We start from the raw sequence: 23,475 nt of genomic DNA, 5'->3' as shown, positions 1-23,475 counted from the left end.
TCTTCTTCTGTCTTCTTCCAGGTGGTCCCTGTCTACACTGCAGACCTTCTCAGCCTCATTCTACTCTGTATTTTCTATAAACTGCGGAGCGTTCTTGTCATCCTTGTTAATTACTTTTGTGCAGGAGGAGGGGATGGTTTCCTCTGGGGCTGGCCCTAGCTTCTAGGTTAATAATTCAATGATAACTAATTGTTTACTGGAAGCCAGTGTCACTAGTGAATTCTTTCCAAACATTTAACTTGCTTATCTGAGTTTGTCATTATATGTTGATTGGTGACATTACTGATTAGTTTCTGCCTCCCCCATCAGACTGTATGCTCCACGAGAGTAAGGACCACATTTGTTTTTACTCACCATCGCACCTCTGGTGTCTACCACTGTGTCTGGCACGTGATAAGCACTCAATAAGTATTTGTTGATGAATGAACAAGTTCCATCTTTGTATCAGCTCTGAGAGTGTAGCTGTGGCTGTCTGGGGTGTTACACTTAAAATAATAGTAATAGTAATTGCTATATAAATAATTATTATTGTTGTTTACTGAGTGCGTCTGTGTACTGGATCCTGTGCTGAGGATCTTGGGTTAGTCTGGGCTGATTGGGGTGGGTACTGTGATTGATTAGCAATGTCTGCTTGGATGCAGGAAGGGTAAGGAAGGAAAGGGATTGATTGGTGAGTATTCAGAGAGCACTGCCTGATGAGTCTCACTGATCGGCAGGCAGACATTTTGCTCAACTCTGGTATTTGAGTTTTTACTGGTCACCTTCACTGCCCAGTCCCTCCAACCACGTGCACACATCTGCCATCTTGTGAAGCTCAAAGAGTCGCCCTGTGTGAGCTTTGGAATTGAGTATGAGGTGTGACAATGGGCTCACAGAGCACTGTGCGTCTGGGAAAGAGGGGGAGTGGGGCCCTCTGCTTAACTGGGTGCAAGGTTTGATTACCATACAAGTGAGGCTTATGCAAGGGTAGGCAAGACCAGGTGTGGTTCTGGAAACAGAGGTGTGGGGGGGATGGGGGTATCCCCATCAGGGATGCAGGACCCAGGGGAGCCGTACCTCGGAGCCAGGCATGGAGGAGACGCTGGTGACTAGGTTTCAGTTCTGGGAGAAGGGCTGGTTACTCCTCTCTCTCCTTGAGCCAGAGGATGATGCAGGGTAACCAGAACAGAACCTGGAGGACCCCACAGGAAACCCCTGTGGCCTGAGCCAGCACAGGGTGACCAGGAGACCTACCGTAGGGCAACTTAGATGAGTGGTCATTGACCCATGGGCACCAGGTCTGGTCCAGTGGCCATTAGGGGCAATCCAGGGAGCAGTGAGGAGTTTGGCAGCTCTGGTCTAGTCCTGAATCTGGGAAGGTAACAAGCCCAGGCACTTGATGTTCTTTCATTTATCAGATATTTATTATACATCTGCTGTATGACAAGCCTTGGAGCTCACAGTTGAAAGACATAGTCCCTACCATCAAGGAGTTCACAATCTAGTTGGGGAAATGAATTAATTTTTAAAGCATAATGCTATATACATATATTTTTCTGTGAATAAAAGGAAACTTCATAAATATAAAAGAGTATAAAGAAGATAATTAACTCCAATCCTACTCCCTAGAAATAACTTTCCTATTAACACTCCTTCCTCTCTTTTTGCCCGTGTGTTTGTATTCTACTTGTTTGAGATAATTCTATAAATAAAGTTTTATGTTCCTGTTAACAGTTCCTTCTGATCTTTTCATCTAGGGTTATACTACATGATTGAGCTAATTTTGTAAAAAATCGTATATCATGGTGTATCAGTTATAGACTTAGTGGCTGAGCTAACAGCAGTTTATTATTTCTCGTGATTCAGTAGGTAGGCGGGGTGGATCCTCTGTTGGTGTCATCTGGGCTCACTCATGCAGCTGGGATGGAAGGCCCAAGATGGGCTCACCCACCTTCCTGGCATGTGGTGTTGGCAGTTGGCTGGGCGCCTCATGTCCTCTCATCTTCCAGTAGGCCAGACCAACTTCTTTACACGGTGGTCTCAGGGCAGTGAACCAAGGAGGTGAAAGCAGAATCTACACTGTCTCTTAAGGCTTGTTTAGCATTTGGAGTTGAATAAGCCACGTTAGGTTGGTTAAAGCAAGTCACAAGGCTAGTCCGGATTCAGGGGTTGGAAAATACACTCCACCCCTTGACGGGAAGAGAGGTGAAGTCGCAGTGCACGGGGGCATGGACACAGAAAGATGTGATTCATTGAGGGCCATTACTGGAACAATCCAGGATTCCCTGAAACTATGAAAATCATTGTTTTTCATTTAATATTTCATCACTTTTCAACATCAGTAAAACCTATTGGTAGATATAATTTTTAGATCGCACGTGTTTCATTTTAACCTGTTTGTTAGAGATTTAGGTTTTAGTCTATTTCCATGTACTGCTGAAATAAAAACACATGATGCTTTGTCAAGTTTTTGGAGTCCTTGAAGACGCAGTACTAGGTCAAAGAGTATGGACTTTTTAAGGCTCTTAATATATATTGTAAAATTCCTTTCTGAAAGTTGTTCCTCTTCACAATGGTGCATCAAGTATGTCCATCTCGCCATCGCCTTGTCACCGTTAAGCACTGTTGATTTTCAGAAAAAATCAATGGATAAAAATCAGCACCTCATTCTTGTTTTTGTTTACATTTTTTGCTCATTCATAAGATAAAGTGTTTTTACGTATTTAATAGCCATTTGTATATTCCATCTGTGAATAGTTTCTTTATGTCCTTTGCTTATTAATGCACTTTTCTTAATGATATTCCTGAGATCTTCTTATGTTAATTATTTAAGCTTTTGTCTGACATATTTCTTGATTTTTTTCCATTTTGTTGTGTGCCATTTGATTTTGTTTCTATTTTTATATAGTTTTTTTTTTCTGAGTGAAAAACTGTTCTTTTTAAATATAGGATATCTTTAAACTAAAAATCAGATGGCTATCCATCTCTTGTTTTCTTTTAGATTTTCATAGTTTTTTGTGGCTTGTGTGTGTGTGTATAAGCTTTCTGGCTCTTGGAACCACTTGGAATTAATTTGTAAACAAACCTGATTCCCCCAAACTCTGCTTCCCCTATCGTGGAATGAGGATCTGTTTCTCACCCCATTCCTATGTAATTGCCCTGGTGCCACTTATCCAGGAATTCTCCATTTGGCACAGATTTTTGATGTTTTTTTTTTTTTTTTTTTTTTTAACAGATTCTATTTCCTAATATACTAGGAGATGTTTCTGGGCTTTGTTTGTTATTCACTTGATTGTTTTTTCCTGCCCCCATACTATACTCACAATGATTGTGGCTTTATATTGTGTTTTATTATATAATTGTGGAAGTGCCTCCTCATTATTCTTCTTTTTCGAAATCTCTCTACTATTTTTGTTTAATTCTCCCAGAGGTACTTGAGAGTCATTTTGTACAGTTCTGAAAATGGACCCATTGGGATTTTGGTTGTAACAGCATTATATGTATTGATCAGTTTGTTGCAATCTGACGTCTTTTCTCTTCCAGAAACATGGTACATATAGCCCCATTCATTTAAGCCCTTTAAAATATCTCAGTCGAATCTTGTGGCTTTTCTTCTTATAGTTGCTCAATAGTTCTTGTTAAAGTTAGCCTTTGCTATTTAATCTTTTTGGTTGCTTTTTGGAATGTGCTCAGTTTTCTCATTATATCTTCTAACTGGTCCTTTAAGTTGTATAGGAAATGCATTAATTTAAAAAATATTTTTATTGATTTAAAAATGGCATAGGGCCGGCCCGGTGGCTTAGCGGTTAAGTGCGTGCGCTCCGCTACTGGCGGCCCAGGTTCGGATCCCAGGCGCGCACCGACGCACCGCTTGCCCAGCCATGCTGAGGCCGTGTCCCACATACAGCAACTAGAAGGATGTGCAACTATAACATACAACTATCTACTGGGGCTTTGGGTAAATAAAAAAAAAAAGAGGAGGATTGGCAATAGATGTTAGCTCAGAGCCAGTCTTCCTCAGGAAAAAAAAAATGGCACGGATACTGTATAAATAGCTTGCACTGAAAACAGTTAATACACAAGAAGACTGAATAAAAATGAAAGACCCCCTTAGTGCCTCTTCCTCAATCCCAACCCCTGCTTGAGAGCCAGCCCTTGTTAATAATTAGGCAGTAGTTATAGACAACGAACAGTGAGTTATTCTAGACCTTTATATATTTGCATATGCATACTTTAACATAAATGGGATCATACTATTATATCAAAGCATATAGCTCTATTTTAATTTCTGTCATCATTCTCCTAGATAGACGATTACCTACAGTTACCTTTATTTCTTTTTTCCGTTGGAAACAGTTGTACGGTCAGAATAGATGCCCAGAAGCCAATTTGCTGGGTCAAGGGTTTGTGCAGTTTTAATTCCCAGTGGCTTAATACGACAAAGGTTTATTTCTCACTCATGCTAAGGTGTAGAGTGGGTTGGTGGGGGGTTCAGCTCCACCCAGTCCCTCAGGGGCCCAGGCTGACGATGAAGGCTTAACTGTCCTGTAGCTGCACCAAAAGCAACTCAGAGCTTCCCTGGGGACTAGCATGGAAGAGAGAGGGCAGGCAATGCAATGGTTTGTTCAGACGGGACACACGTTTCTTCTGCCCGTGTTCTCTTGGCCTGAACTAGTGTGATGTGACTTGGAATACTGTGTGTGTCTGTGGCAGGGGGCATTTAAAATTTTTTGAGATATCTGTCATCTGTGCATTTTTCATTTTTATAGGTAGTTGTTAAATTACCCTCCTAAAGGGTATATAGGTTTACGTTCTGACCAAGGGCATATGTGGCTCTTCATTTCCCAACACTCTTGCCAACGTATGTTATCAAGAAGAAGCCTATCTTCTTCATTGTTTATTTTTACTTTTCTTGATTAGTGAAGAGATTGACCCACTTTTTTTTTTTTTTGTGAGGAAGATCAGTACTAAGCTAACATCTGATGCCAATCCTCCTCTTTTTGCTGAGGAAGATTGGCCCTGAGCTAACATCCATGCCCATCTTCCTCTACTTTATATGGGACACTGTCACAGCATGGCTCTACAAGTAGTGCGTCGGTGTGCGCCCGGGATTCCAACCGGTGAACCCCGGGCCGCCGCAGCGGGGCGCACGCACTTAACCCCTTGTGCCACCGGGCCGGCCCCTTGACCCACTTTTTAATATGTCTATTTTTGCTTCTTTCAGTTTTTTATTCTGGTTCTTTGCCCATTTGTATTAGTTTTTAATTTTTTTATTGATTTCAAAGTTTTTAATATACTCTGGACATTAACCCCTTTATTATAAATGTCAATATTTCATCAGTCTGTTATTTGTATTTTTTTTATTATTATTAGTGATGAACCTACTTTGACATATCACTATCACCCAAAGTCCATAGCTTACATTAGGGTTCACTCTTGGTGGTGTGCATTCTATAGATTTGGAGACGTGTATAATGACATGTCCATCATTATAATATACAGAGTACTTTCACTGCCCGGAAAATCCTCTGTGTTCACCTATTCATCCCTCTCTCCCCCCATCCCACAGCAACCACGGATCACAGTCCTAAGTGTGTATCTGTGAGTCTCTGTGGATGTCCACTCTTTCATTCCTGTTATAGGTAATGGGTGTTTTCACTATTTTTTGCTAAGTCTGGCTAGAGGTTTATCAATTATATAGTTCTTTAAAAGAGGCAGCTTTTGATTTCATTGATATTCTCTATAATTTTACTGTTTTTAATTTCATTTATTTCTGTTCCTATCTTTATTATTATTCTCCTCCTTCTATTAGCTTTGAGTTTAATTTCCTCTTTCTAGTTTCTTAAGGTGGAAGCATAGACTATTTATTTTAGACCTTTTTTTTCCCTTACATAAGCATATAATGCTGTAAATATCCCTCTGACCACTGCTTTACCTGTCTTCCATAAATTTTGATATGTTGTATTCATTTCATTTTCATTTAGTTTAAAATATTTTAAAATTTCTCTTAAGATTTCTTCTTTGATCCATGGATTAATTTAAAAGTGTGTGGTTTAATTTCTAAATATTAGGAGTGAGATTGCCAGATATATTTTTGTTAATTTGTGGTTTAATTTAGTTACGGTCAGAGAACATAGTTTGTATGATTTCTATTCTTTTGAACTTTTTAAGGTTCGTTTTATGGCCTAGAGGATGGTGAATGTTCCACGTGCCCTTAAAAGGAATATGTATTCTGCTCTTTTTGTGTGAGGTCTTTTGTAAATGTCAATTAGGTCAACCTGATTCATACTATTTTTAGGGTATTTTGTATCCGTACTGATTTTATATTTTCTTGTTCTGTTAATTACTGAGAGTAATGTTGAAGTCTGTGACTATAACTGTGTATCTAATCTTCTTCCAGTTCTCACTGTCTTTGCTTCATATATTCATAATTCTGTTATGTGCATAAACATTGTGTATTGTTATATATTCTTAGAGAATTGACTTTTACTTTTTTTTTTTTTTTTTTTTTTTTTTTGTGAGGAGATCAGCCCTGAGCTAACATCCACCAATCCTCCTCTTTTTTTTGCTGAGGAAGACGGCCCTGGGCTAACATCGGTGCCCATCTTCCTCCACTTTATATGGGACGCCGCCACAGCATGGCTTACCAAGCAGTGCGTCGGTGCGCGCCCGGGATCCGAACCAGCGAACCCCGGGCCGCCGCAGCGGAGCGCGCGCACTTAACCGCTTGCGCCACCGGGCCGGCCCCGACTTTTACTTTTTTTGATGTTTCTCTTTGTCTTGAGTAATATTCTTTGTTTTGAACTCTACTTTTTCTGATATTAATATAACTACTCAAGCTTTCTTTTTATTATTGTTTCTCTGTATATTTTCCCATCATTTTAGTTTTAACCTATATCTTTAAATTGAAAGTAGATTACTTAGAAACAATATATGGTGGAGTCTTGCTTATTCATTCAATTTGACAATATTAGTCTTTTAATTAGATTTTATGCCATTTATGTTAATGTAATTATTTATGTAGTTGTATTAAAATCTTTCATCCTATCCTGCTAGATGTTTTCTTTTCTTTTCTTTTTTTGTGAGGAAGATTAGCCCTGAGGTAACATCCGATGCCAATCCTCCTCTTTTTTGCTGAGGAAGATTGGCCCTGGGCTAACATCTGTGCCCCTCTTCCTCTACTTTTTTTATATGGGATGCTGCCACAGCATGGCCCGACAAGCAGTGGGTCGGTGCATACCCGGGATCTGAACCTGTGAACCCTGGGCCCCCGAAGCAGAGCACACCCACTTAACCGCTGCACTCCTGGGCAGGCCCATGGTGCATTTTTGTTTTTGTTTTGTTTTTGTGAGGAAGATCAGCCCTGAGCTAACATCCATGCCAATCCTCCTCTTTTTGCTGAGGATGACTGGCCCTGAGCTAATATCCGTGCCCATCTTCCTGTACTTTATGTGGGACACCGCCACAGCATGGCCTGCTTCGGTGCGCACCTGGAATCTGAACCCGGGCCGCCAGCAGCGGAGTGCACGCACTTGACCACTACGCCACAGGGCCGACCCCTGCTGGCTGTTTTCTATCTGCTCCATCTGTTCTTTGTTTCATTTTTCTGCCTTCTTTTGAATTAAAATTTTCAAAAAAATTCAACGTTCCTCATGATTCTTTTTTATCTCTGCAATTATTTGTATCTCTTGTTTATTTTTAAAAACAATTGCCCTCAAGTTTACATTGTGTATATTTACTCAATTTTACCTTCATACAACTTTTACTGCTGCATGTGCAGTTTAATAACTTTACAACAGTGTAGTATTCCCCTCTCTCTCCTGCCTTTGTCCTATTGTTGTTGTACAGATTACTTTTATATATGCCATGAACACACAATACATTGGTGCTCTTTTTTTTTTGTGAGGAAGATCAGCCCTGAGCTAACATCCATGCCAATCCTCCTCTTCTTGCTGAGGAAGACTGGCCCTGGGCTAAATCTGTGCCCGTCTTCCTCCACTTTATGTGGGACGCCGCCACAGCATGGCTTGACAAGCGGTGCCTCAGTGCGCGCCCGGGATCCGAACCCGGGCCGCCAGCAGTGGAGCACGCGCACTTAACCGCTATGCCACGGGGCTGGCCCCTACATTGGTGCTCTTTTCACTTAAGATAGTCATTTAACTTTAGAGCAATTAAAAGTTAAAAAAAAAAGAGCTTTATTTTCATCTTCATTTATCCTCTTTCCAGTGCTCTTTATTTCTTTGTGTAGATCCGCTGTTCTGTCTGGCATCATAGTTCTTCTGTCTGAAGAACTTCCTTTAACATTTTGTGTAGAGTAGGTCTGCTGGTGATGAATTCCTTTAGTTTTTGTCTGAGAAATTGTTTCTTTTTCATTTTTTTTTTTTTTTTTTTTTGTGAGGAGATCAGCCCTGAGCTAACATCCGCCAATCCTCCTCTTTTTCTCGCTGAGGAAGACGGCCCTGGGCTAACGTCGGTGCCCATCTTCCTCCACTTTATATGGGACGCCGCCACAGCATGGCTTACCAAGCAGTGCGTCGGTGCGCGCCCGGGATCCGAATCAGCGAACCCCGGGCCGCCGCAGCGGAGCGCGCGCACTTAACCGCTTGTGCCACCGGGCCGGCCCCTCTTTTTCATTTTTGAAAGCTGTTTTTGGTGGATATCAAGTTCTTGATTGACAGTTTTTTCTTTCATCGCTTTCAAGATGTTATTTCACGGTATGCTATCATGCATGGTTTTTGATAAGAAGTCTGATGTAATTCTTAGTAAATATATCTATTTCTTTCCTAGTTATTGATCTCTTGATACTTTCAGCTTCTAATTCATTTTTGCTAATGTATATATTATTTCATAATACGCATTTCATCCAGTATTTCAAACTTTTCAGCATGTTAGAATGCATGATATCACATGCATTTAATTTACATCTGTTACATTCTCATTTCATTTATGATTCATTTTATTTGTATTTTCTCTATTTCTCCTTCAATGGGATTCACCCGAAATTTATTTTTTTGCCTTGCTTAAAAAATCAGTTGTTATACTGTTTTGATTCCCTTCTCATTTCCTTTATTGAATATTTTTTAGATATTTCTTAGTGGTACTGTGGGGTTTACCATTAACATGCTAACTTTATAACAATCTAGTGAATTGATATCAACTTAGCTTCAACAGCATAAAAACATGCTTATATACAGCTCCCTCCCTCTCCCCCATTTCTGTTGTTATTATTCCAAATTGAATATTTATATATTCTGTACTCATTAACATACATTTATAATTGTTGCTTTATGTCTGTGTCTTTTAAATCGTACAGGAAACAAAGTAGTTACAAGCCGAAAATACAGCAATGCTGGCTTTTATATTTACCTATGTAGTTATCTTTTCTGGAGTTCTTTCTTCATGTGGCTTCAAGTTACTGTCTAATGTCCTTTTACTTCTGCCTAGAGGACTCCCTTTAGCATTTCTTGAAGCACTGGTCTACTAGTGATATATTACCTCAGTTTTTATTTATCTTGGAATGTCATAATTTCTCTTTCATTTTAAAGGATAGTTTTGCCAGATATAAAATTCTTAGTTGACAGTTTTTTCTTTCAAGCACTTTAAATATGTGATTCCACTGCCTACTGGCCTTCACGTTTTCTGATGAGAAATTGACTGCTAATCTTATTGAGGATCCCTTGTATGTGGTGAGTCTCTCTCTTGCTGCTTTCAAAATTCTCTCTGTGTTTGTCTTTCACCTGTTTGATTGTACTATGTCTCAGTGTGCATCTCTTTGAGCTTATCCTCATTGGAGTTTGTTGAGCTTCTTGAATGTGTAGACTTACATCTTTCATCAAATTTGCAAATTTTTGGTCATTATTTCTTTTTTGCATATTTATTTTTTAATTTTATTTATTTATTTCCCCCAAAGCCCCAGTAGATAGTTGTATGTCATAGCTGCACATCCTTCTAGTTGCTGTATGTGGGACGCGGCCTCAGCATGGCTGGAGAAGCAGTGCGTCGGTGCGCGACCGGGATCCGAACCCGGGCCACCAGCAGTGGAGCGCATGCACTTAACCGCTAAGCCACGGGGCCGGCCCTTGGTCATTATTTCTTCACATGTTCTTTCTGCCCCTTTTTCTTTCTCCTCTCCTTCTGGAACTCGCATTATATGTATCTTTCTACCTTTGTTGGTCGGTGTCCCACAGGTCTCTGGGGCTCAGTTTAGTTTTCTTCATTTTTTTTTTCTTTCTGCTCCTCAGACTGGATAATTTCAGTTGAACTAGCTTCAAATTTGCTGATTTTTTCTTCTGCCTGTTCAAATCTTCTATTGAAACTCTCTAGTGAACTTTTTGTTTAAGTTCTTGTACTTTTCAGCTCCCAAATTTGTTTGGTTCCTTTTTATAATTTTTGTCTCTTGATATTTTTTATTTGTTGAGACATTGTTATCCTGGCTTTCTTTAACTCTTTGTTCATGGTTTTCTTTAGCTCTTTAGCATATTTAAGACAGTTGTTTAAAGCCTTTGTCTAGTAAGTCCAATGTCTGTCCTTCCTCAAGGACAGTTTATGTTAATTTCTTCTATGAATGGACCATTTTTTTTTTTGTTTCTTTGAATGTCTCATAATTTTTGTTGAAAACTGGATGGTTTGACTATTATAATGTGGTAACTCTGGAAATAAAACTCTTGTCTCTCATCGGAGTTTGTTTTGTTGCTTGTTGTGAGCTGTTGCTGTTTGCTAAGAGACTTTTTTAAACTATATTTGCAAAGTCTGTATTCCTTGTCATGTGTGGTCTCTGAAATCTTTGTTCCTTTAGCTTGTGTTAAGCTAGTTGTGACAGGTTTCCTTGTATTCCAGGAGAAATAAATAAAGAAACGAAGGATGAATAGAAAGAAAGAAAGGAGTATAAAGAAACAAAGATTGAAAGAAAGAAGGAGCGAAGCAAGCAAGCAAGCTCCCCCACAGGCCTTCCAGACGGGGTCTGTGTTGGGACATTCCTTCAGTGCTCAGCCAGGCCACTTACAACACTGCCTTAGTCTTCACTTCCTGCCCGCACTAAGCCTAGAGATCAGCCAGAGCTGAAAGCTTAGGGCGACTCAGGTATTTTCTGAGCTTGCATCCTGCCCTGGGCGTATGTATAGCGTTCTAAATTTCCCAGTGTACACAGGCATTTTTGAATGCTCTAATTTCCCGAAGAAACTCCCCAGCTTTTCTTCCCAGGCATCTATTGTTTTTCTCAACTGTGCTCTTTTGCCCCAGTTGGCAGCAGATTGTTCATTTGCCTTACATTGTTTTGAAAGAATGACTCTGCATAGCCATTTTTCCAGTGTGAGTAAGTTTCAAGTTTAATAAAGCAAAAGCAAGCACTTACGTCAGTCCTTCAGGTCCTCTTGACAAGTTACAACAAACACAGTTCTTTGAGGGTAGGGTCTGCTGTGCTTCCTCCAGAACCAAGGACCATGGCTCCACACTGGGAACATGGGCTGCCATATTCTAGACTGCTGCTGTGGTGGGGAGGGGGTGGGGAGAGGATAAGTAAAAATGACACAAAGCTTTCCTACTGTTTTTAAGTTGTGTTTGTCTTGAGTCAGCATTCATTTGGTTGCTATAGACTTTGTTTTCCAGAATTCTAAAACAGTTCACTGACGTTTTTGCTTGATTTTTCAGTGTTTCTGTGGAGGGACAGGCCTTTGGAGCTGCCTGCTCTGCCACGTTTTGCTCTTTATTTCAATAACCAGTTTTTGAATGTCAATGAGTTCTTTTTTATGTTTTCTAGTTTACTAATAATTATTAATTTATTTTTATTTAATTAATTTATTTGATAATTTACTGTTATTTTCTTATTTATTAATGATGATTATTATTTATTATTTCCTCATATTTCCCGAGTGTGTTTTCTTTCACTAATTACTGAGGGTGGATGTGCAATCACTCTCCCACCCCCTCTGCCTCCCTCCCTCCCTTCCTTCCGCCTTTCATTCTGCATCCCAACTACTTTGACATATGTGTGTGCTCATTTTTTTGATTTTTAAAAAATTGTTATTGTAAATTTTTCCCTATCTGATGGTTACTTAGGATCATTTTTTTTTCATTTGTAAGTGGTTGGGATTTATTGTTAAATTGTGTTATCATCTAGTATTATAGCATTGTATGTATTTGGAGAACACAGTCTGTACAATATCTTCTTTTTGGCATTCCTTAGGGTTTTTTCTCTGGTATTTTCCTATTTAATGAATTTTCATAATTGTTTCATACGTGGTTTTCTTTAAATTTTGTAGAGTTTATTTTCTTTACAAATTATGCAGTTGAAAGTTTGTGTTTGTACAAATATTTGCTGTATTTGCTAGATTGACCATCATATTTATATAATTTCAGATTCTTTGTATCCATATTTTGCATCTGCTTGATCTAAGTCTCAAAGTATTGAGTTTAAATCTTCAGTTCAAATTGTTACTATAAGTTTTCTGTTGAAATTTTTTTTTTTTGTGAGGAAGATTAGCCCTGAGCTAACATCTGTTGCCAATCCTCCTCTTTTTTTGCTGTGGAAGATTGGCTCTGGGCTAACATTAGTACCCGTCTTCCTCTGCTTTATATGTGGGACACCTGCCACAGCATGGCTTGATAAGCGGTGTGTCAGTCTGTACCCGGGATCCGAACCTGCGAACCCCGGTCTGCCGAAGTGCAGCGCGCAAACTTAACCACTATGCCACCGGGCCAGCCCCGTTGAATTTTGTAAAGTTATTTTTTGATCTGTTATTTGATGCGAAAAGTTCATGACTACTATGTATTTAGTGAGTATTTTTAATTTAATAAAATCTTCCTTTCCTATTTAATATATTTTCTCCTAAATTTTACTTTGATATTCTTTACAAAATTTGGTCCTGCCTGATGTATCTTTGCTCATTCTTTTATTTATTATCACTAAGCAAATAAGTATATTATGAGTGCTTAAAATTGTTAGGTTTTATGATTGTTGTTACTATTATTCAGATGCTTTTCTTTAGTTTTAGTATAACCTGAAATTGTACTTTTAGAAAACTTTTGCAATAATTATAGATTTTCAGAAGAGTTATAAAGATAGTACACAGAGTTCTCGTGTACCCCTTAACCCAGTTTTCACGATTATTTACATCCTACACTGTGTACATTTATCAAAACTAAGAAATTAACACTGGTGCTGCACTATGAACTAACTACAGAGTTTATTAGGATTTCACCAGTATTTCCACAAATGCTATTTCAGAATCCGACCCATGATTCCACACTGCATTTAGTTATTGCTTTCCTCAGTCTCCTCCAATCTGAGACAGGATCTTGGTCTTTCCCTGAATTTCATGGCATTGATAATTTTCAGGAGTACTGGTCAGGTATTTTGTAGACTGTTCCTCAATTTGGGTTTGTCTGATGTTTTCTCAAGAGGCTATGGGTTTGGGGAATTATACCATAGAGGGGAAGTGCCCTTCTCGGTGAATCATATCAGAGCATACGTGACATTCACATGATTTATTACGGGTGATGTAACCTTAACCACTGAGGTTTGCCAGGTTTCTCCACTGTACAGTTACTGTTTTTTCCTTTGCAAACTCTATTCATCAGAAAGGAGTCATTGAGTCTAGTCACTCAAGAGGAGAGGAATTAGGTTCCACCTCCTGAAGGGAGGGGTATCAATTGGTGGGCATCTGTTAAAACTACCAGGATAGTTGGCAAGTATGTTGAAGCTATGCTAATACCCTATTTCTCTTTAAAGTTTTACCTACTAATTTTAGCATCCATCTGTGGATCTTGCCTGTGGCAGTTACTACTGTGATGTTCCAATGGTGATTTTTCTATTTCCCTTATTCTTTTTACATTGATTGTTTGGAATTCTTCTGTAAGGAATATTTGTCTTTTATTCCCCATTTGTTTGTTTATTCCAGAGTCAGCAAACTTTTTCTGTAATGGGCCAGATAGCAAATATTTTAGACTTTGTGGGCCATACAGTCTGTGTCATACAACTAACTCTACTCTTGTAGTGTGAAACAGCCATAGATAATACATAAATGAATGGGCATGGGTATGTTCCAATAAATCTTTATTTTTAAAAACAGGCATTGGGCCAAATTTGGCCTGCAGGCCAACTTCTGATAATTAATTCGTTTATTTATATAAGATGAACTCATGGATATTTATTTTATTCTTTGGGTTATGAATGTAGTACTATCACTGTTTATTTTATTATTCAGATTGTCCCAGCTTTGGCCTTGGGGATCTCTTTCAGTCAGCTCCTTTGACATTCTGCCATCTTTCGGGGTTTATTTATTTAATTTTTGAACTTTCTTATTTTCTGGCACTACAAGATCCTCCAGGCTCATTTTTTAAATGGGTGGTTTATATTTTGCCCCTTAACACATGAGATATCTTCCTCCCTCCATCTCATCGGAAAGTCCACTTGACTGGTTTTAGAATTCTTAAGTTTACAATATTTATTTTTTGTATTCCAGTGTTTAATTCCGGTAAGTCTTCTCTGAAGACTGCCTGATTTTTTTTCCTACTATTTTGGATGGCAGAGGGTTGGGGTATGAGGGTAGGGAGTTTAATCTTTTGAAATGATGAAGTTTTGCAAGAATAGAAATAGAGTTGATTTCTTCTCAACCTCTGCTTTCCCCATCACTGAGATCTTTTTTTGATCTACAGACTGAAGATATAGAGATTTCTTCTAGAATGCCTTATTAGTGTTTGTCTTTCATTTTGATTTTTTCCCTCTGCCAGACTGACATTATTTGGGTCTCTATTAACTGTCCTAGATGTCTATTCTCATTTTCCTTAATGTTTTTAAAAAAAATCTCTGTGTCCTTTTCTTTTGCATTCTTGGAAGGCTTTTCAAGTATATTGTCTACATTACCGATTTGATTTTCTGCATGTTGATTCTGTTTTTTCCTGGTTCTAGTGGAAATTCTACTTCTTTGCAGGTTTTTTCTTTGGTTTCCTTACAGCCTTTTTTATGTAAACGAGTCTTCTTTCATTTTGATTTCCTTCTCAACCTGTTGGTTTCATTTCATCACTTATCTTTTCTTCCTCCCTCTCTTTGAAAAACAGAGGTCATATTTTCTGCAGTTTTTGAAAACATGACACAAATGCTATCCACAAATGTACAGTGGTGCTTTTCTTAGTATGATTTTACTGAAAATTTTTAGTTATGATCGTGTTCTGATAGGTTTTAGAGGGTTTTATAAATACGTCTTGTGATGATGGTTGGTATTACCTGTTTTTGTCTGTGTGTTTTCGATCAGAGAGCTGTCTCTCTGGCTTAGTGTTTTCCGCTAGAGTGGGTGTGGAAATTTCTCTTGGTCCCTCATCACTTGGATGCTCCTGAGTTCCCCATTCAGACTCCCGCTCGGAGGTTAGCTTGAATTACACGGCTCTGAGCCGAATTTCTTGGTCTGGCAGCTATTCCCTGGCGTAGTTTTGCTGGACTGAGCGGGAAGTGCTGCCTGTTGGTACTGCCTTCTCCGACTAGATAATCGGAAGCAGTCAGTCTTCTAGACCTGAAACAGCCCGTTCCTCGTGCTCCCAGAGCTCGTCCTGTGTTTATCCTTCCCAAGGACTTCATACCCCAAGTTGTAAAGGTGGACTCCCTGTGCCTTTCCACCCGCAAGGACAACTCTTCCAGGATGTTGAAAGGATGCAGAAAGAGAGGTCCTTGTGCATTTGGGGCTTGAGGTCCAGAATCAGGGAATGTCTAGGGACGGCGGCTCTGGTGTATGTATGGGCGGACAGCAGGCATGGAGATCTTCCTTTATTCTTTTTGGGCTCTACTTTTTGCATTCAGAGGTTAAGACATGTACTAGTAACCCAAAGATTCTCAGTCCAGCCCCATCTGGTGTGGGGGGCATCTCTTCAAGAGTCTGGAAAGTCTTTGATTGGTAATCCTGGGCTCCTGAGCTACTGTAATTTTATACACTGTTGTTGTTTGGTGGGAAACTGGGATAGGGAATATGATTGATGAGTAGTCTGTTTCCATTTGAACCAATGGAGAATTGGAGCAGAAGGGGCGGGAGGCCCACATGGCATGATGGGGACCCCATGAGAGTCAAGCTCAGGGATCTCTTCCTAAACCATGGAAAGGTGCTATAGGTTTCCTGTGGCCTCGGCAGGAGTTGAGGGGAGGCGTCTGAAGCTGCGGATACGCTGTCAGTCAGGCAGGTTGGACCCCTGGACAAGAGTGGGAGGTGGATCTAGTGTAGACACTGGAAGCATGGGAGCCAAGGTGCACTGGACCAAGTCTTAGCTCTCCACTGCTGGCCAGAGGCGGGCAGAATTTTTATCCTCTATAAAAAATGAGAATAAATTTACTGCCTTGTTGGATTATTTTGAAGATAAAATGAGTTAACCTATAGGGATCATGTACAACAGTGGCTGGCATTTAGTAAATGCTGAATAAATGTTAGGTGGTGGTGGTAGTATTGGGTTAGTATTTGGTTAGCTGCCAGTGGAAGGCAGAGGAGGAAGGTGGGGAGTGACCTGTCTCTGCTTGGAAAGGCACTGGTCCATTTTCTCCATCTCTGAACGTCCAGTTTGGTCTCAGCTTAAATTGTTCTTTCTCAGAGGAACCTTCCTGCCCACGGGCTTTGAAGTACCCCACCCCCTCCGCCCTTCTTTCTCACAGCACCTGTCTCTTCACATCAGAGCGCCTTCCATCATTTGCTACTAGAGGTTACTTTGGGCTCACTCCTTTAAGGGCTTGTCCCCTGCTAACCTGATGATTTCCCACTGGTGAGATGTGGCCATGGGGCTAAGAACTTGGGCTGAGGAGTCAGACGAACTAGGGTTCTAGTCTTGGCTAACCACCTACTGACTGTGTGATCGAGGGAAAGTTACCCACCTTCTCTGAGCCTTAACTTCCTCACCTGTCCCGTGGTGAGAATAACGCTCAACTGCAAGCCTGGATATAATGATGAAACGTAACACCTTATAAGTGCTTAACACAGTTCCTGGAACTTAGCATGTGCCATTAAAAGTGATTGTCATCATTATTATTCCTAATGAGACAGCCATCCACTTGTCATCGTGGCACTGGTGATAATTGCATCAGAATTTCCTTGGCCCCTCCTGCAGTAGCTGGGATCACAGAGAGTAAATGTTAATTTATGATTTGGTTGAACTCTAAGGAATAGTTCAGGGGCTCAGATTGCTTATCTTTGGAAAAGAAGCTGGCGGGTGTATATGAGCACATGATTTTTAAATACCAGCCGTGCGGTGGTTAGTTAGGGCTGACGAGGAACGGGAATTGATGATGGTTTGCATTTGGAGGGACTGAGCTTCTGGGAGTGCACGGCTGTGTAGGTAGGGTGGGGTGGTGCATCAGCAGCAGAGCAGCCAGCGCCTGGAGGCCCAGATCTCTGTTTTCAGCAAGTGTGAGGAGTTAGGGGACCATGGAGGAGGTCGGGGGTGCTTAGGGCGAAGAAAGAATTTCCCAGACGTAAAACGTTGCATTCCTACGCAAGATCAAGTCCTACGTAAGGTGGGCTTTTGTTATCAACACAAGAAATCAGAATTCTGGTTCAGTTTGAGACACCCCTGAGAAGAAGAGGAAGGAGGGTCGCAAAACCCCCGCAGGGAGATAAAGGAGGAGATTAGGTCCCAGGAGACGGCGGATTCAAAGTCTAAGGGGATATTTGGGAGCCAGCTTTCCTTTGAGCAGCTTGTGGGCATTTCGGTCTTTCAGAAAAAGCAATCGTTTTTCTGAACCTGAAAAAAACTGTTTTTTTCCAACGTTTAAACTGGAGGAAATAATGTATATTAAAGAACTTTGTCAACAGAAGTTTCATACGTAACAGAGCAATCCCACTCATCTCCTTGTGGCGCTTTGTGGTATTCAAGACCCTTTGCTTTCCCTGTATCTTATTGCTTGCAGTTCCTCCAACAACCTTACAGGTAGCTATTACTATTATTTCTATTTTACAGATGGGGACACTGAGGCCTGGAGAGGTTGGGTGACTTGCCCAGGGTTATGTGGATAGAGAGTGGCAGGGACAGCAGTTTTCTCTGCCTACAAGGCTATTAGGGATGATCCTGTTAACTACTGTTTCTTGTTGGTATTGGTTGAATTTAAGTAGAAAGAGTTGTCAAGCCACCCATCGGCTTTGCGGATGGGACCAGAGGTGGGAGCAGTGGCTTTTCTGTCCCCCATAAAGCCACTTGTGACTCTGTGACTCAATCTTTCAGTAACTAGGAGGGTGGCCTCAGTGTGGCTCCAAATAGCCATGTAGACACCACACCCTTGCTGACTCCGTAGGCTTCTTGAGCAGCCCTGGTCTGCATAGCCAGCACCCACACTTGGAAGGACTTATCTAAGAAGGTGGGCTCTCTCTTCTTCCCAGGGAAGAATTGATTATCCTAAAGGGATCCTAATCTGTAGAGGGGGAAACATTCTGTTTTTAGGTACCACCACGGTTTGTGTTCATAGGAGGATATGCAAGATTAAGTGACCTTTACTATGGAATGCAAAATAACTTATTTGTATATTCTCTACAACCACCCTAAGAGGTAGATGCTGTTAGTTCCCCCTTGCTGGATGAGTCATCTGAGGCCCAAAGAGGTTTAGTGACTTGCTGGAGAACATGTGATAAAAGGCTTAGCAGGAGATTTAAACCAGATGGTCTTGCTCCATAGCCCGTGTTCTTAAATACTAAGCTCATTTTGATGAGTGGGTGCCATCCATCCAGCACCCATTCATTCCTGAACTCACCTCTCTACCCACTCTTTCACTCATCACCCATCCATCCAATCATCTGTCCATTTATCCATCCTTCCATTCACCCACCCATCCCACTATCCTCCCATCTGTTCATCCATCCATCCACCCACCCACCTACCCATCTCACTATCCACACATCTGTTCATCCATCCATCAAACACCCATTTTTCCTTCCTTCCTTTCTCCTATCCTCCCTCCCTCCCTCCCTTCCATCCATGCCTCCATCCATCTATCCATCTATCCATCCATCCATCCATCCATCCCACTATCCACCCATATGTTCATTCATTCACTCAACTATCGATTTTTCCATCCATCCATCCGTCCATCCACCCATCTATCCATTGTGTTGGCTGTTTGTCTAACATGGTTTTCTGCTTCATCTGGGGAAGAAGTTTTTTGATCCTGGGAGGCAGGCATATGCTTATCTGAAGCTGGAGACCTCCGTGCCAACACAGATCCCTTAGCTCCCAAGAAATATCTGGGCTTGCTCTTGACACTCCTAGGTTGATGTTCTTTGGAATGCTGCTACTTCAGGCAGTGCCAGGTTGCTTGATCACTTTCCTCCCTCTGTAAACCTGCAGAGGGTTTCTCCTTCAGAGTTCTCCAAATGTGCAAAGCTGCAGGCTCTTCCAGAAATGCTCTTGACTTTCTGAAGTGTTATCACAGATGAATACTCAACTAGCCCCATTCCTTGATTAAAAGATTGGAAGCTGGATTATTTGGCATGGTTTTACTTTTTTAAACTGTTGTAGAGTTTGTGTGATACATCTAAAAATTATGTAATAAATCTAAAACAGATGTTCAGGCAGCATTTTATAAGGAAAGAAATTTTAATAAAAATAGGCCAATTTCATTTGAGATAAATCAATTAAGGAAACAATTTAAATTGTCGATGAAGAAGCAATATTATGAAGAGGCAGCATGGTCTAGCTATTTACATATTGATTAAATGCAGAGCAGTGAAAGTTGTTTAATTATTTTGCACAGCCTCTGTTGTACATAAACCATTGGGGGACAATCTCACTTTTCAAACTTTTTTACATTTTATTATGGAAAATTTTAAACATATAAAAATTCAAACATGTAAACATAAACAGTGATATAATGAACCCCTATGTACTCATTACCCACCTTTAACAATTATCAACTATAACTGTATCCTCTTCTCCCCTCTCATATTATTTCTCTTTTCATGAGTTTCAAGGGCGTATTCCTCACTTATTACTTAATTTTATTGGGTCAAAATTTCATTCTAGAAAAGTATATTATGTTGACATTGAAATATAATAAACTTTTGAATAGAATTGTTTACTTTTTCGTTGAGATTTAGCTTTTTTTTTGGTAGAACATTGGGAATTTTCTGTCCTTTTTTTAATTAAAAAAAATTCAAATCGGGGGCTTGCATGGTGGCATAGCAGTTAAGTTTGCGCGCTCTGCTTTGGTGGCCCGGGGTTCATAGGTTCGGATCCCCGGTGCGGACTGACGTACCGCTCGTCAAGCCATGCTGTGGCAGCATCTCATATAAAGTAGAGGAAGATGGGCACAGATGTTAGCCCAGGGCCAATCTTCCTCGGCAAAAAGAGGAGGATTGGCAACGGTTGTTAGCTCAGGGCTAATCTTCCTCACAAAAAAAAAAAAAGAAAAATTCAAATCTATAGCAAAGTTGAAAGAATAGTAAATGAACTCTCACATACCCTTCACCTCCATACACCAGTGATTAGCATCAGGACTGGCATTTTCCTAAGTGTGTTTTTCCATAGATTCCTTGAAGACAGGGTAGATTTCCTTACCTTGAAGGTATGTAGACAGTAGCACATGGCTTTAGAACCAGAAGGATATAGGTTCAGATCTCAATTCCACCAGCTCCTAGTCCTACATTGTAGGCAAGTTGCCTCATACTCCACCCCTTCCTCTACCAACGGGAGTGACAATGGTGTACACACCATGGGGCTATGCAGGCGCATAACAGGCTGTCAACGAGCGTGGCCTATCACCTCGCCTCGCGGTTGTGTCCACTGTGTTGCGGCTGGGGGAGCTGAATAGGAGGAAATCGAGCTTTGTCGATTCAAGTCATTTTGGTCAATATGGAAGATTTTTGTGGTTGAGAAAGTTGGTCTGGCCTCGTGATTAGGAAAATAAGTACGAGTGAGAGTGTTCAAATCCCAGCTCTGCGCTTATCACTTTGGAACTTGGTTGTGTGACTTAATGTCTCTGAGTCCTTGTTTCCTCACTGTAAACTGGGGATGGAAAGAATACCGACCACACTGGGTTGTTGTCTGGAGAAAATGAAATGGGAGCATCCGCGCCCAGCATTTAGTATAATGTCCACTTCATACATGCCCAATGAATGTTAGTAATTGTTAGTATTATTGTAAGGACACATTAGCATTGTGCCCACCATATAGATGCTCCACAAATGTTATTATTATTATAAGTAAGGGTGAAAAACCCACACCAAATTGGTCTTTAAAAGTCTGATTCTACTTTGGTGCAATGAAAAGAATAAAGATCTTTCTTGAAAGCTTGCGATGCAGTTTCAGGCAGATGCTGCCAGCTGGGCATGGCGTCACGCAGTCGTTGTGGGAAATGACCGTGCGCCCTTGGTCCCATTCAGTGATGTCCTAAAATCAACCAGCCTTCTTGACTTCTGGAAGTGTGGGCTTCCAGTGTTGAACAGCTCACCCCACGGCCGGGGCGGACACCTCTACCCCGAGGGTTTGTGCTATCCTCATGACTGTGACTGATTGTTTTTCCTCTCTCTCTCTCTCTCTCTTTTCTGACTCTCATCTTGTATCCCAGGTTGAAAGGATCGTAGACAAGAGGAAGAACAAGAAAGGAAAATGGGAGTATCTCATCCGGTGGAAAGGCTATGGGAGCACCGAGGACACGTGGGAGCCCGAGCACCACTTGCTGCACTGTGAGGAGTTCATCGACGAATTCAACGGGCTGCACCTGTCCAAGGAGAAGAGGCTCAAGTCAGGGAAGCAGGCCAGCGCCTCCAAGCTCCTGCGGGACAGCCGAGGCCCATCGGTTGAGAAACTCTCCCATAGACCTTCCGAATCCGGAAAGAGCAAAGGGACTTCCCACAAACGGAAGCGAATCACCCCTTCTCTGTCCAAGCCGAAGAAAGGGTACCCAGCCAAGCCCCCTGCGGGAGGGGATAGGGCCACCAAGACGGTATCTTACAGGACTACCCCCAGCGGTTTGCAAATAATGCCCCTGAAAAAGGCTCAGAATGGGCTGGAAAATGGGGACACCGGTTCCGAGAAGGACGAGAGGAACTTTGGAAACGGGTCCCACCAGCCCAGCTTGGATTTGAATGACGTTGGAGAGCAAGACCTGGGCGAGTGCGATGTTAGCCATGCGGCGCTGGCAGAGAACGGGCTCGGTATGTGGCGTGTCTTCCTCGTGCATTTGGCCCTAGCCTTGGGGGATGAGGGCTTTGTGTGCAGCCCAGGGAGCTGCGTGAGACCCCCAGCTAGGCAGGAGTTCTCCCGCGTCTCTCTCCCCTGGGGCCATGTGGACTTGGTTACAGGCTGACACTGGTTACACACACCTCTGTGTGTGGGGAGGCCAAGCGCCTGATCTCCAGCCAAGGCCTGTAATGGGTCAAAAATCCCTGACTGCATCAAAAGCCATGGGAACCACTCTAGAGCCCCTGCTCTGAGGGCAGCTCAAAGTCCCCATCCATCAAGACTCCCCCCGCTCCCCGAGGGCCAGTGCCTTTCTGGGGCAGCACTCACCTCACAGAGCCTTTCTTTCCATTTTGTGGTATTCCTAGCAGTGTAGCCCAAAGCGGGGTCTGCGCTGGAGTCTGCTCCTCCTTCTCAGACCCAGTTTGGACTTGGAATTCTCCAAACCTGTCCATAAGCTGGAGCCTCTTGCCCCTCATCTATCGCTAACATTCATGATCTGGCCCCATCTCTATATCAGGTCCTAAAGGCTGCCCTGACCCCATCCTCTGCTCATTCTTTTGGTTTGCCCCTTTTTACTCCATCCTGGAAGCCACACAGCAAAGATTATGGAATTCCTTCCTCTTCCTGCATCCCCACAGGCAAAATTAAGGAAAGAGGAGGCAATGACCCAGGTAATTCAAGCTCCCAGACCTGACTTTTCTCAGTAGGCAAATTGCTTCTTGCCTGAGTCCTTAGTGGCCCGAATCTTCCAGGTTAGCTGTCCGTACCAGTTACGTGTGCACTCTCGTTTCCCAGATACCTGTGTGTCTATGTGGTGGCATTTTTCTCTTTTGCCGCCAGAACCCTAAGCCTTGGGATGTCAGGAAATCCTGCATGAGCGTGGACAACCTGCACCCAGCAGAGTAGAGCCATCTGATGCTCTGGATAGAACCAGAGTGTGAGAAGAGGGGAGGTGGGCCACAGGTGGGCCGGGCTGGAATTGCTCACGGAGGGGTGGGGTGACGGAGGCAAATGCATGGGAGAGTCATGGTGAGTTCAGAGTTCAGGGTTCTCAGAGAATGCCCCACTGGGGAGAGCGTTTTTAGGGACTCTTGCTGGGGAATCTGAACAATCTGTTCTGAGGTTCCTCTTTCTCCAGAGAGAGGAATTTCACCCAAACAGGATTTATTTAGCAGTCTCTGCCCCAGATTGACTCACGTTTCTGTCTAGGGATCCCCGATGCTGACACGACTGCCTGGTAACATATATAAAAGCTATTTGTTTTAAAAATTCATCTCTCGGGGAGGAGCGGGCTTATGTAGATGCGGCCTGGCACGAACGTCCATGTTTGATGTTCCTGTGACAGCTGCCGGCAGTAGAGGA

The 23,475-nt window shown here is 41.8% G+C and overlaps 1 protein-coding gene across 1 annotated transcript in view; it reads left to right on the top strand.

Annotated features, from left to right (window-relative positions):
• The window catches only part of CDYL2 (chromodomain Y like 2), a 152,968-nt gene that overhangs the window by 83,971 nt on the left and 45,522 nt on the right, over window positions 1–23,475 (top strand). The window contains exon 2 of the mRNA XM_058528340.1: window positions 21,497–22,085. Within this exon, the coding sequence (XP_058384323.1) occupies window positions 21,497–22,085 (589 nt within the window). The remainder of the gene's footprint in view (window positions 1–21,496; window positions 22,086–23,475) is intronic.

The sequence above is a fragment of the Diceros bicornis genome, chromosome 32 (assembly GCF_020826845.1).
Source record: "Diceros bicornis minor isolate mBicDic1 chromosome 32, mDicBic1.mat.cur, whole genome shotgun sequence".
Taxonomy (NCBI): Eukaryota; Metazoa; Chordata; class Mammalia; order Perissodactyla; family Rhinocerotidae; genus Diceros; species Diceros bicornis.
The sequence above is the reverse complement of the archived record's forward strand: the minus strand, read 5'-3'. Positions and strand labels throughout refer to the sequence as shown.